The following is a 13,789-nucleotide window of genomic DNA, read 5'->3' as shown; positions in this document are numbered from 1 at the left end:
TAATGGTACCTCACAATTTCCAGGTTTTGGGGGGGTTTGGCCAGAATTGGCCAAACCGAATTGGCTGTAATTTAGTATTTTGAGTCCTTAATAGGTACCAAATCTCCTCACAAAAAATATGAATACAGGTTAATTTTTTCGGATAGCCCCCATGTAAGGGTACCCCCAAATTTCGGTATTTTGGGGTTCTTGAGCGCGTTTTTTAACCGAATTTGCTGCAATTTGGTATTTTGTAGTTGTATATAGTAACAAATCTCCCTACCAAATGAACTATAGCCGCATTTAGACCTAGCCCCTGTGTGGAGGTTCCAGAAGGAGTGGACCGATATTCCCCATCTTTGAATTTGAACTAAGTTTGGAAGAAATAATAAGATGGGCAAAGTTTGGATGAAATGTAAATTTTCTGAAACGGATTTGGTCCAAAGAAACTTTGGGGTCTAGAACCAATATTTCGATGAGGCACATTTTCACCGTGTTAAATTGTATACACCCTTATTAGCCATAAGGCAGAGGGCATAATTATCGATTAAAAATTTCTGAAATTTGTATTATGGTTTACATAATCCCTTTTTAGAAATGTCGGTATAGGTCCACTTTTTGGTATGTTCCCTATATTTTCATTTCTAGTACATGTCAGTATATCTATGGTGGAGGGTATCCAAAGTTCGGCCCGGCCGAACTTAATGCGTTTTCACTTGTTTATTTAATAATATTAATTTATTTATTTTTATAAAAATGGCTAGAAAATTATACAGTACAACGAAAAAAACAGCATAATCACTGGTAAGATTATGGAAAAATGTGTCACAAAAATTATTTTGGAGAAATAATCCATAAATAAGTCCGTGATTTCTCGCATTATAAATTGGTTTTATGCAACTAAATTGCTAGTGGACGATCATCACGGAAGAAGACTGCAAAATAACATCAAGTCGTAAAAAATACCCATTTAAGAGTTCAAAGGAATTTGTGAGACGGTTATCGTTGAATATAAATTGAAGAACAGAGCGTGAACGAGCTGAACGAGCCGGAAATTATCATGAAAGCCATATTATTTCTGAAAAAGCTCGTATTATTTGGAATACGACTTAGAGGAGAAATATTATGTTCTCGGGTGAAATAAAGTTGAATATAAAGAGCTCAGACACGAAATTACAGTTAGAAGATCAAAATACTAAAGGCTCAAGTCTCAGTATTACAATAATGGTATGGTGATGTTTTTATTTTAATGGAGTTCGATATACAGGTTGAGGTTAAATTGCAAGCAACTTCAGACTGCTGTAATTTCTAAGCCATTCGTCCGACAGCTGTTAAAATTATTCCAGTTTACAAGCGTACCAAAAAATTTTGGTGAGAATTATCCAGAAAAAATGTAATTCCTGATGGAATTCAAGCGTGATAGTTTGAGTTCTTTATTAGAGCACTCCAGCATTAAAATGTGAATAAATCTTTTGTGTCTCGTACTATCACTCGTTACCGAGATACTGGTAGCGTTGCCCGACGTCAAGGAAGTGAACGGAAGAAAACAGCAACATCAACAGAAATGGTTCGATATATATATGTATATATATATATCAATAACCTAACCTACCCTATAAATTTTTTTAGGGTATCATAGATAGCAAAATCAAAAGGGTTTCATAAACAAATAGACATAACCTTTTCCCAAGGTCCAGGATGCTAGGAATAGTATACCCAAGGATCAAATTGAACATTTTATTGATTCAATGCCTCGTAGGTGCGCTGTCGATTACTAGCAAAATTTGCTTATTTATAAGAAAAAATCAAAATGTTGCTTGAGTTTTGACTATGCAAAAGTTGGGCCAATTTAGTTTTCCATAGATTTTTTTTTTCAACCACCACCAGTGTATATGTCAAGTTTGAATGAAAGTATATGCATCATTCGTTCCAAGTAAAATATAAATATACGTTTTTACCAAATATTTTCCATATGTGGAGGAGATTCTATAAGAAGTAGAGTTAACATACGAGGGCAGTTCGGAAAATTCTAAGCCTAGCACATAAAGCGCGGTATAAACAGAAAAAAGTTAAGTGATTTCGAAACTTAAATTTTGTTTCGATTTGGCAATTCCTTCATATAGAAACAGGTGTTCAAAAAAGACGCATTCGCAATTTTTTAACAATGAAAGCACGCATCTTAATTTTTCCATTGGCTGTTTTTTTTTTTTTTTTTTTTTTTTGCTTTCCAGTTTCCATGTGAAGAATTACTTTCATCCAAGTATTAAATTTATCATTCCGTTTGTAAGACTTCCAAATGTTCACCTGAGAGCCCATAAAGTATATGGGCAATATTGCCAATTTTTTAATATTCCATTTTCAAAAAATCTGCTTTTTTGTTTTTGTGGCACATCAATGATTTTTGGTACACATATAGAGAAAAATGTTCTGACTCCGAAACCGTTCGCGATCAAATTTTTGGTCGATGCGCGCAAAAGTTATCGAGGTTTTAATTTTGGGCATAAGAAAAAAATCTTAAAATTACGCCATTAATTATATTGACCAAAAACGTTGATATATATCTTGCTCCGTAAAATAATAATATGAATATATTATAATAATCGCGATAAAGTTGCACATATTCGCGAAATATGAAAAAAATAAAAAAATATAGCAGATTACATCAATATTTTCATTATATTAATGACATACACACACCTAAAAATTAATTTAAAAAAATGTACATAATCTAAACACCATGGTGAATCAAATGATATCAAAATCACACAAGTCCGTGTAGCGGTTTCTAAATCAAAGCGACAACAAAACAAGATATTGAGGAAAAATATTTGTTTTTGGTTCGAAAAAATAATGTCATCATATTTATTTTTTTAATTGTATACAAGAAATTTCAGATAAAAAATGTTGGGGTTATTCTGTTATTTTACCCGAATTTCGCCGAAAAATTGACATATATAATAATCACTTTTTGTGTATAAGTATACGCCTTGCGGATTATATCAAGACCCTTCCGTTAAATCTTAGAATTCTATAAATAGGAATAAATCTTAAAATAAAATAATATTATGAAATATACATTTTAAATTGCGTGTAAATCGCGTAAATCTCAAAATCATTTGATGCGCATGCGGTTTCCAGGAAGTACTGAAGTTTATCTTCCAATCCATATATATTTTGCGAAATTTCATTTGACGGCTAAGATGTGCCGCACGTTACATTGAAGTACCCAAAAAATCGTAAAACGCGAATAATTTCCGAAAACTCCATATGCCATTAACGCGCATCCGATTTCGGTGTGCACCCTAAAAAAATACATCGATCTATACCATTTCAATGTGGTCCATTAAGAACCATGGATGTGCCAGCAAAATCTACTTTTGAGATAAATTGTGTACATCTCTCTTTCGGCTGAAGTTTTTAAAGTTCTCTTTTCGAAAAAGATCAAAATCCGTATGAGGTCATTTATTGAAGCGGAAATGATACACAGAAAACGCAAATAAATCCGCGATATTTTAAAAAACATTTTTTGCCAAATTTCGTGTTTTTGGAAGTAGACACAGCTTCCACCAAAATAAAGTTTGGAGGTCAATATCATGAACAGTTTGCAACGACAGATTAATTAACCCAAAACTATTCACTTGTTTTCATATACTTAAGTAGTTCCCGAGTTATAAAGGGGTGAACCTCCGCTTCAGCTATGTTAAAAAATTGGCAACATTGCCCATATACATATATTCTTGATCGGAATCTGAATCAATGTCTGTTGAAATAACTATACAGCACTCAATATCTCAATATCCATTATTCTGTATTTTGTGACATTAAAGAACTTTTTTCAATCAATATCCTTAATAAAAATTATAAATATTTGTTCATTTATACCAAATTTGTTTCATTTTTAAATTTCATATTGAATTCTCATTAAATAGAAAATCTATCTAGTTTCAGGGTAGCCCTCACATAACAGTACCCCATTGTTCGGTATTTGGGATAAATCGTTCTTCCTCGGGTGGAAAATCTTTCTTTCTCTTACTAAGGTGATCATACGCCCTCTTTTAACGGTTTGTCATCTATAAAATGTATGTCCTATATCTGTTATCTACTTCTATAATCATCTAATCGAAAACAATGTCAGCCAATTCAAGATTCCTGCAGGTTTGTGAACCGACCAATACATATTTACATTATTTTTATGTATTAAACAAATTGTAATTTTTTTCCTTGATGTTATCTATTTAAAACCAGTAAGGAAAGTAGTAAAGTCGGACGGGGCCGACAATATGATACCCTTCACCACTTTGGGTATATTCAACAGATGAATCCTAACAGACGTCGCTTTTTAATAGGACCATCAAAATGAAGTTGGATCCATTAAAATGTAATTCTGCAACCTATACTAATTTTTTCATTTGCTCAGATATAGAAACTATATCTAAATCTGAACCGATTTCAGGAAATTTAACACACATCATTCTAGACCTAATTCATTACGCTGTGCCAAATTTCGTGCAAACCGAAAGATATTAAGGGACTTTGGTACACCATTTACCTTAAATTGGACAAAACTATATATGGGAGCTATATCTAAATCTGAACCGATTTTCACGAAACTGCTAAATTTCGTGCAAATCGAAAGATATATAGGGACTTTGGTGGACCATTTACATAAAATCGGACGAAAATATATATGGGAGCTATATCTAAATCTGAACCGATTTTAATCAAACTCACCACACATCATTCTAGGCCTAATTCATTACGTTGTGCCAAATTTCGTGCAAATCGAATGATATATAGGGATTTTGGTGCACCATTTACCTTAAATCGGACGAAACTATATATGGGAGCTATATCTAAATCTGAACCGATTTTCTCGAAACTTGGCACACATCATTCTGCACCTAATATAGTACTCTGTGTTAAATTTCATGCAAATCGAATGATATTTAGGGACTTTGGTGCACCATTTACCTTAAATCGGACGAAACTATATATGGGAGCTATATCTAAATCTGAACCGATTTTAATGAAACTCAGCACACATCATTCTAGGCCTAATTCATTACGCTGTGCCAAATTTCGTGCAAATCTAATGATATTTAGGGACTTTGGTGCACCATTTACTTTAAATCGGACGAAACTATATATGAGAGCTATATCTAAATCTGAACCGATTTCTCGAAACTTTGCACACATCTTTCTGGACCTAATTCAGTACTCTGTGCCAAATTTCGTGCAAATCGAATGATATAGAGGGACTTTGGTGCCCCATTTGCCTTAAATCGGACGAAAAAATATATGGGAGCTATATCTAAATCTGAACCGATTTTTCCCAATTTCTATAGGGTTCGTCCTTGGGCCAAATAAGTGACTTGTGCCAAATTTCATCGAAATAGGATCATAAATGCGACCTGTACTTTGTTAACAAAAATACATGGACGGACGGACAGACAGACGGACATGCATAAATCGACTCAGAAAGTGATTCTATGCATATTCTCAAAAGGAACCATGGGTCTATCTCGATTATTTTTGCCTGTTACAAACATATGCACAAAGACATAATACCCTGTACCACAGTGTGGTGAAGGGCATAAAAATTGTTTAATTTGCTCTTGATGTCATTCATTTCCCAAATCTGGTCCCCTTACATTTCTCCTGAGGTGTGTAATAGTTCGGTCCGTCCGAACTAAACCACGTTCTTACTTATTACATTTATTTACATTTCCATTATTTCAATAACTTTGTTTTTCTTTTTTTTAGCTATTGCAACAAATATATAATACAAATGATCAACAACGCCATCTATCAGCATAAGACGATATTAAACAATCACTAAAGCACTCACCCACCCACACTCACAAGCAAGATACACCAACGATGATATAAAATACAAAAATGTGCCACAATATGTATTATACAATACAAATACAAATGTAGGTTAACTATAAATATTAGTTAATAATATTGAATATATCTACTTTAGAATAATTATAAATATAATAAATATAAACAACAATATCCATCTTGTTTTGTAATGTAGACAATTTTTATGTTTTTAAATAATTTCGAAGTATTTTACACCATAAAAATATACAAACAATTATACATATTTCTTAAATTTAAGATTTTTCTAGCTTTTTAGTATATTTTTTAAAACAAATTTTATTATTGTGATAATTTTTAAATAAAATTCAAATGTGAATAAAATAAAGTGTTCGATTTTTTACATTTTGGAAAGTTTTTCTTTCAAAAAAAGCTTTCTCTCCTTAGTCACTGGAATCCTCATCTGCTCATTTTTTGTTCTTTCTTTTTTTTTAAGATCAGTCCATATTGAACTCTTCATCCATGCATTTGTTTGGATGATACGAACGCGGAACACGGAAAATTTGTTTGACGAAAAACATTGCATGAGACGCGTTGGTTGACACGTTTTTGTTGTGATATTTGTTGGTGCTGTCCCATTGTCGGCAAAAGCTAAAAATAGTTTTTTATTTATTTAGAAAACATATCGGAAAAGCGGAGAATGTAAAACCAAACAAACAAAATGTTTATTATCGTGGAAAAAATATATCGTGAAATTGTGTTTTTAGTGTTAATAACAATTATATTTATTCAACATCCTATTAAAGGACAACGAGATAATTATGGTTATGGTGGTATATCGTTACAGGCCGGTGGTCGCATACCGATTGGTAAGCATAATTTAAATTATAGATGTATATGCTGAAATATGTTTGTGAAAGATAACATATCGACACCTCCGAACCATAGTATGCTAAGTCTGAAAAGTGAGTTTTTCAGTAGAAGCTCTCAAAGTATGGACGTTTCTTATATCTTACGTGCAATGCTAAGTACATTTTTGCTTATAACTTTGGTTTGGATTGGCCGATGATTACCAAAATTTCATAGAGTTTAAATTAAGGACCGTAGTATCTAAAAACGAAATGAACTTTAAAACATGATAAGTCGACTTAGCATACTATGGTTCGGAGGCGTCGATATAAACATGAATTAATCTCAATATTTGCATAAAAATAAATAAATAAATTAGTTGCAAAGTATTATAGACCCAATAACAGGATTCTGATGCAAAATTTTAATTTTTGAAGTAGTATATTTATATAAAATAGTAGCGGATGTATATTCAATAATTATAGAAAATTACTTAAAAAATCGTGACACTTAAAAATTTAAATATTTTTAAGTATTGGCTGGACAATAATAATAAAATCACAAATGTTCTAGATTGGATTTTAATAAAATTTAATAAATCAATTATTGATTTCTTTTTGACCTATGGTGAATTTGTCCTTCTGAGTTCTTAATATACTCCAAAAAGAATTTTGTTCCAATAATGAATTTTCCATTTTTTCCAATAAGCTCAATTTTGTTGCATAGTGTTATAAGTACCACTCGTGGCAGATTCTCAAAAGGGGACAGAGCTGTACAGTGATCCCGAGATCCAGACATCAGAGGTACGCTAATATTTTTATACCCTCCACCATAGTATGAAGGATATATTAATTTTGTCATTCCGTTTGTAACTCATCGAAATATTCATTTCCAACTATATATACTTGTATATTTTTGATCAGGGTGAAATTGTCTGTCTGTTGTAATCACGTTATCTTCTGAAGGAATTGAGATAGGGTGCTGAAATTTTACATAGGGTTGTCTTTTGTCTGCAGGCAGGTCAAATTCGACATCGGTCCACATTTTTAGATTTTGCGATTTTAGGACAAATCTCTGAGTCATTAGCGTTGGTTCTCAATTACATATTTTTATGGACTATCTTCATCATCAGCGTAGATTGATCGGCTGTCTGTTGAAATCACAAAAGAGCTCCGAATTTGTTAAGGCATAACTTTGAACATTTGCACAGTATGTTTGGAATTGACGAACATACTGTGCAAATGACCTAAGAGCAGTCACTTTTTCTGAGTGTAAATCTCACGAGAGAAATGTTTGTAAAATATTTGGAAGTAAAAAAAATCGATGTGTGTCACTTAGTTTACAGTTCACAAAATGAATTAGAGGGTTATGCTTGACAAAAATATTCCTCCTCCGATTTGACTGAAGATATCTAACCCAAAAATAATCTGCAACATCCCTCTGGATTCTTAGTATACTCGCCAGGTGTTTTTATCCCCATAAGAATTTTTCATACCCCAGCCATGAAATCGATTTGGTTATAAAGAACAGATATGTACATTGGATTACCAGCCAATGTTGTTTGTACAAGAAAGATATCTCTCCGATATCTCTCACCAACCAGCCAGACAAACGAAAGGCCTTATGTAAATCTCTTTGAAATTGTCTGAATCGAACTTGGTCCAAAGAAACTTAGGTTATAAATATATATATTTTTATATGTGGCTCATTTCCCTCATATCAAAGTGTCTATATCCCCATCCGCATTTCCATTTTGATGTGACTGGAACTTTGAATTCTTGAAGTGTGGGAAAATTTTCTGAAAAACTTTTTCGATTTGGGTTCATGTTTTGGCATAACCCTAATATAAAGGTCCCACAAACATTTCGACAATTTTTTACACTGAAGTGACTGGAATTACCTGTGTATAGGGGTCTACGCCCCCTTTTTATACCCTCCACCATAGTAGAGAGGGTATATTAATCTGGTTTTTCGGTTTGTAACTCATGGAAATAATCATTTCCGAACCTGTAAAGTATATATTCTTGAACATTTGCATGTCCATCTGTTGTAATAACTCTAACGTCTAAACGAATTGATATAGAACCCAAAAATTTTGCATATAATCGTCTTTAGTCTGCAGGCAGGTTAAGTTCGAAGATGGGCTATATCGGTCCACGTTTAGGCATAGCTCCCATCCCCAAATTTTCGATATTTTGCGGTTCCTTAGCGAGTTTTTCATATGAATTCAGTGAAATTTCGTACAGGGTTCCTATTGCTTAACAAAATTTTCCACTAAAAATTATAAATATGACCCCCATATAACCGTACCCTTTGGGGATTTGAGCGTATTTTTCGACCAAAATGCTATCGTTTAGTACTTTCAGTTATTATTTGGTAGCAAATCAATCCACATTTTGGGATTTTGAGATTAAAAAAAGACCCCATTAAAAATTCCTAACATTTTTACATTATGGTTTATAACAATCGCTTGGTACAGTTGTTAGTATAGGCATTATTTTTGGTATGTTCCCTATATTTTCATTTCACGTAACTTACTGATAGTTACGTGAAATGAAAATATAGGGAACATACCAAAAATAATGCCTGTACTAACATATGGCGGAGGATATCCCAAGTTCGACCCGGCCGAACTTAACACCTTTTTTAATTGTTTTATATCGAAGTAGACACAGATTCGGCGATAATAAACTTTGGAGGTCAATATCATGAAAAGTTTGCCACGACAAATCAATAAATCCAAAACTATTCCATTTTTCTCATATAATTTAATAATATCTGCGTTATAAAGAAGCTTCAGCTAGTTTAAAAAATTGGTAATATTGCCCATATACATATATATGTTAAAATAATAATTATTCTCATAAGAAATAAAAACTATTATTTCCAACAGATTATCAATATTTCCCGAAATTAACTTCTTCCATTTCATTAGGCCTTATTACGGATCTAAATTCGGAATTGCTACGCAACACCTTTGAGAATGCCACAAATATTATCAATGCCGAATTGACAACACAACTGGAAGTGCAGCATGCCGAAATAAATTACGGAAATTCTATGCAAGGTGTTGATCGTCTGTGTCGTATGATGCAGGTAAGTATTGCTATAATTCCGACTGATACAAATATTTAAAAATATATATTCTATAGGGTGGCATTGGTGGTGTATTTGGCCCATCCGCCTTATCCACAGGTCAACATTTGATGAATGTATGCGACAGGAAAGATGTACCCTACATTATGTCACACATGAGTGAGGCCAATGAGGGATTCAATTTACATCCACATCCGGCAGATATAGCCCAGGCTCTACATGCTGTAATTTCAGCATTTGAATGGAGTCGTTATATTTTTCTTTATGAGAATGGTAAGTGTGGAATGATGTATATGACAATTTTAAAATATTTCTTATTTCAGCTGGTTATCTCAGCATTTTAAATGCCCTTATGACCATCTACGGCAGCAATGGCCCCGTTATATCCGTTTTACGTTATGATCTAAATTTAAATGGCAATTATAAATCGGTTTTGAGAAGAGTTCGCAAATCGGTGGATAATCGTTTAGTTGTTGTGGGTTCTTCGGAATCGGTGGCAGAGGTTTTAAAACAGGTAAGTTGGAAATTTTGAAATTATTTCGAATTTTTCTTTTAAAAAAAATATTTTTGTTCTAGGCCCAACAAGTTGGTATCATGAATGAAGATTATACCTATATTATTGGCAATTTGGATTTCCACACCTTCGATTTGGAGGAATATAAATATAGTGATGCCAATATTACTGGATTTCGCATGTTCTCCGCGGAAAAACCTGAGGTGCAAAATCTTATGCGTGAAATGGGCTATTTACAAAAATTGTCCGATGATGAACGTTACAATGAAATTGATCGTGTCGATGCTGCGGAAATTGATCCCGATGATGTAGAGACACAGAATCGTATTCGCCTTCGGGAAATTGATAATGAAATTATTAGGAATGGTGGGTAGATTATTTATTTTTTGCAGGTTTTATTTATTTATTTTTAATTTCAAAACTTTATCTTAGGTTCCTGTCCCATAACCCTGGAAATGGCTTTACTTTATGATGCCGTCATTGCTTTTGCTGAGACCACTAAAAATATACAATATGTTCCGCAACCGCTGGATTGTAAATTGGATGCCGATAATGTGCAGGAAGATGGGTCTACTTTTAAAAATTACATGAGATCGGTAAGACTTGTACTTTTAAAGAATATTTTTTCAAGGACCTACACAAGGACTAATTTTTTTAAAAAATATTTGTCAAGGTCCTACACAAGGCCTGATTTTTTTAAAGAAATTTTTATTTGAAGACCTCCACAAGGCATGAATTTTTAAAATCATACTTTCACAAGGACTAACACAAGGCGTGGATTTTTTTAACAATATTTTCTCAAGGACTATCACTAGGCGTGGATTTTTTAAACAATATCTTCTCAAGGACTAACACAAGGCTTGGGTTTTTTAAACAATATTTTTTCAAGAAATAACACAAGGCGTGGGTTTTTTAAACAATATTTTCTCAACAACTAACACAAGGCGTGGATTTTTTAAACAATATTTTTTCAAGAAATAACACAAGGCGTGGGTTTTTTAAACAATATTTTCTCAAGGACTAACACAAGGGTCAACAAGGCTTGGGTTTTTTAAACAATATTTTTTCAAGAAATAACACAAGGCGTGGGTTTTTTAAACAATATTTTCTCAAGGACTAACACAAGGGTCAACAAGGCTTGGATTTTTTGAAGAATATTTTCTCAAGAACTAGCACAAGGGTCAACAAGGCTTGGACTTTTTAAAGAATATTTCCTCTAGGGTCAACAATAACAAGGCTTGGATTTTTTAAAGAATATTTTTTCAAGGGTCAACAAAAACAAGGCTTGGATTTTTTAAAGAATATTTTTTCAGGGGTCAACAACAACAAGGCTTGGATTTTTAAAAGAATATTTTTCAAGGGTCAACAACAACAAGGCTTGGATTTTTTAAAGAATATTTTTTCAAGAGTCAACAACAACAAGGCTTGGATTTTTTAAAGAATATTTTTCAAGGGTCAACAACAACAAGGCTTGGATTTTTTAAAGAATATTTTTTCAAGGGTCAACAACAAGGCTTGGATCTTTTAAAGAATATTTTTTCAAGGGTCAACAACAATAAGGCGTGGATTTTTTAAAGAATATTTTTTCAAGGGTCAACAACAACAAGGCTTGGATTTTTTAAAGAATATTTTTCAAGGGTCAACAACAACAAGGCTTGGATTTTTTAAAGAATATTTTTTCAAGGGTCAACAACAACAAGGCGTGGATTTTTTAAAGAATATTTTTTCAAGGCGTGGATATTTTAAGAACCTACACAATATATTATTATATATTTTGGCCTGTCTACGATTTCCGTATGCTGAGGACGGTCCTCCATTTATTGAAGGCATTCGTTGGATCTCGAGGAAGAACTATGGAGGGCCTTATATACATAATAACGTTTATCTGTAGAGAGTCTTAAAATATTCTATTTTGGTATTTCAGTTGGATTTCGACAAAAATACCCTGACTGGACGTATATACTTTGATGGATTTCGACGTAAAGGTTACAAACTTGATGTTATAGAACTTCAGCCAACGGGTCTTGTAAAAATTGGTGTTTGGGAAGAGAATAAAAATTTCACATTTGAAAGGCCACCACAGCAGAGGCAAACAATATTGCTCGATGACAATTCTATGGTTAATAAAACCTATGTTGTGCTGATATCCGTTCCCGTAAGTTCTAATAATATTGAAATGTCCTCCTTATCTCGAATAAATATTCAAATTGTTTTTCTACAGAATCCACCCTATGCCAGCTTGGTGGAATCACACAAAAAATTAAATGGCAACAATATGTACCAGGGTTACGGTGTAGATTTAATTAAGGAATTGGCAGATATTTTGGGTTTTAATTTCACGTTGCGAAATGGTGGCTCCGATTATGGTTCATTTAATAAGACCACAAATACAACAACGGGAATGTTGAAACAAATTATTGATGGGGTAAGTATGGAGGAAATATAAACTTGTATCTGAAGATAATAGAAGATTTTGCAGGAAGCTGATTTGGCTATTACTGATTTGACAATTACCTCGGAACGTGAAGAAGTTGTAGACTTTACTATACCGTTTATGAATACAGGTAAATATTTACAAAACAAATACGTATTAGATATAAACACACAAAATAATATAATTTTTAAGAAAAAATGTTGTATCAACTTGATTTTAATTGATTTTATAATTATATTGGTTTTCTTTGTGTACGTTTTATTATTTTAGGCATTGCCATTTTATATCTAAAGCCGCAGAAAAGTGAACCCACCACCTTCTCGTTCATGGACCCCTTCTCTAAACAAGTTTGGAAATATTTAGGCATATCATTTCTTTCGGTGTCCTTGTGTTTCTTTATATTGGGTCGCCTCTCCCCAACCGAATGGGATAATCCTTATCCCTGTATAGAAGAACCCGAAGAATTGGAAAATCAATTTACCATCAATAGTGCCCTGTGGTTTACAACCGGTGCATTCTTGCAGCAGGGTTCAGAAATTGCCCCGAAGTGAGTTTGTTCTTTATAATATTTTAAATCGGAAAATATTAAGACGTAATTTTCTTCTAGGGCTCTTTCCACCCGTACCGTTGCTGCCATCTGGTGTTTCTTTACCCTGATTATAGTATCATCATACACGGCCAATTTGGCCGCTTTCTTAACCATTGAAAATCCAACAACAGTTTTGGAAAATGTCAAAGATTTGGCCGAGAATAAAGGTGGTGTGCAATATGGAGCGAAAAAGAATGGAGCAACAAGGAATTTCTTTGCGGTAAGTTGGGAGGGATGATACGATATGATAAAGAAGACAACTAAAGTAAACATCCAGTTGGACTCATAGGATAAGCATGCGATTTGAAAAGGGCTTATATTTTTTTCAAAACGTGTTTCAACAGCAATGAATTCAAAACATCAATTACCATGGTCTACTTTTTGATATATTTTCTAAACCGAAGATGATATATTTTGGCATTCCGCGTTCATGGCGACTAAAAACAAAGTAAAACGTTGAACAGGTTTTAGCATTGCAGATTCTTTTTGGGTAATGTTTGTC

General features: G+C 33.1%; 1 protein-coding gene across 1 annotated transcript; it reads left to right on the top strand.

Moving 5' to 3' along the window:
• Positions 1 to 6,549: 6,549 nt before the first annotated feature.
• LOC133326854 (glutamate receptor ionotropic, kainate 1-like) lies at positions 6,550 to 13,525 on the top strand (the record flags this gene model as incomplete). Its single annotated transcript, XM_061535460.1, has 11 exons — positions 6,550 to 6,674; positions 9,590 to 9,750; positions 9,807 to 10,023; positions 10,074 to 10,264; positions 10,327 to 10,630; positions 10,697 to 10,860; positions 12,189 to 12,419; positions 12,486 to 12,689; positions 12,744 to 12,828; positions 12,969 to 13,245; positions 13,306 to 13,525. Coding segments are annotated over 11 exons (2,179 nt in total), but the record flags the coding sequence as incomplete, so codon positions are not given.
• Between the last annotated feature and the right edge of the window lie 264 nt (positions 13,526 to 13,789).

Source organism: Musca vetustissima, unplaced genomic scaffold (assembly GCF_032173495.1).
Source record: "Musca vetustissima isolate MV318-11 ecotype Yass unplaced genomic scaffold, APGP_CSIRO_Mvet_v1 utg47948, whole genome shotgun sequence".
NCBI lineage: Eukaryota > Metazoa > Arthropoda > Insecta > Diptera > Muscidae > Musca > Musca vetustissima.
Note: the sequence above shows the minus strand (reverse complement) of the source record. Positions and strands in the feature narration are given on the sequence as shown.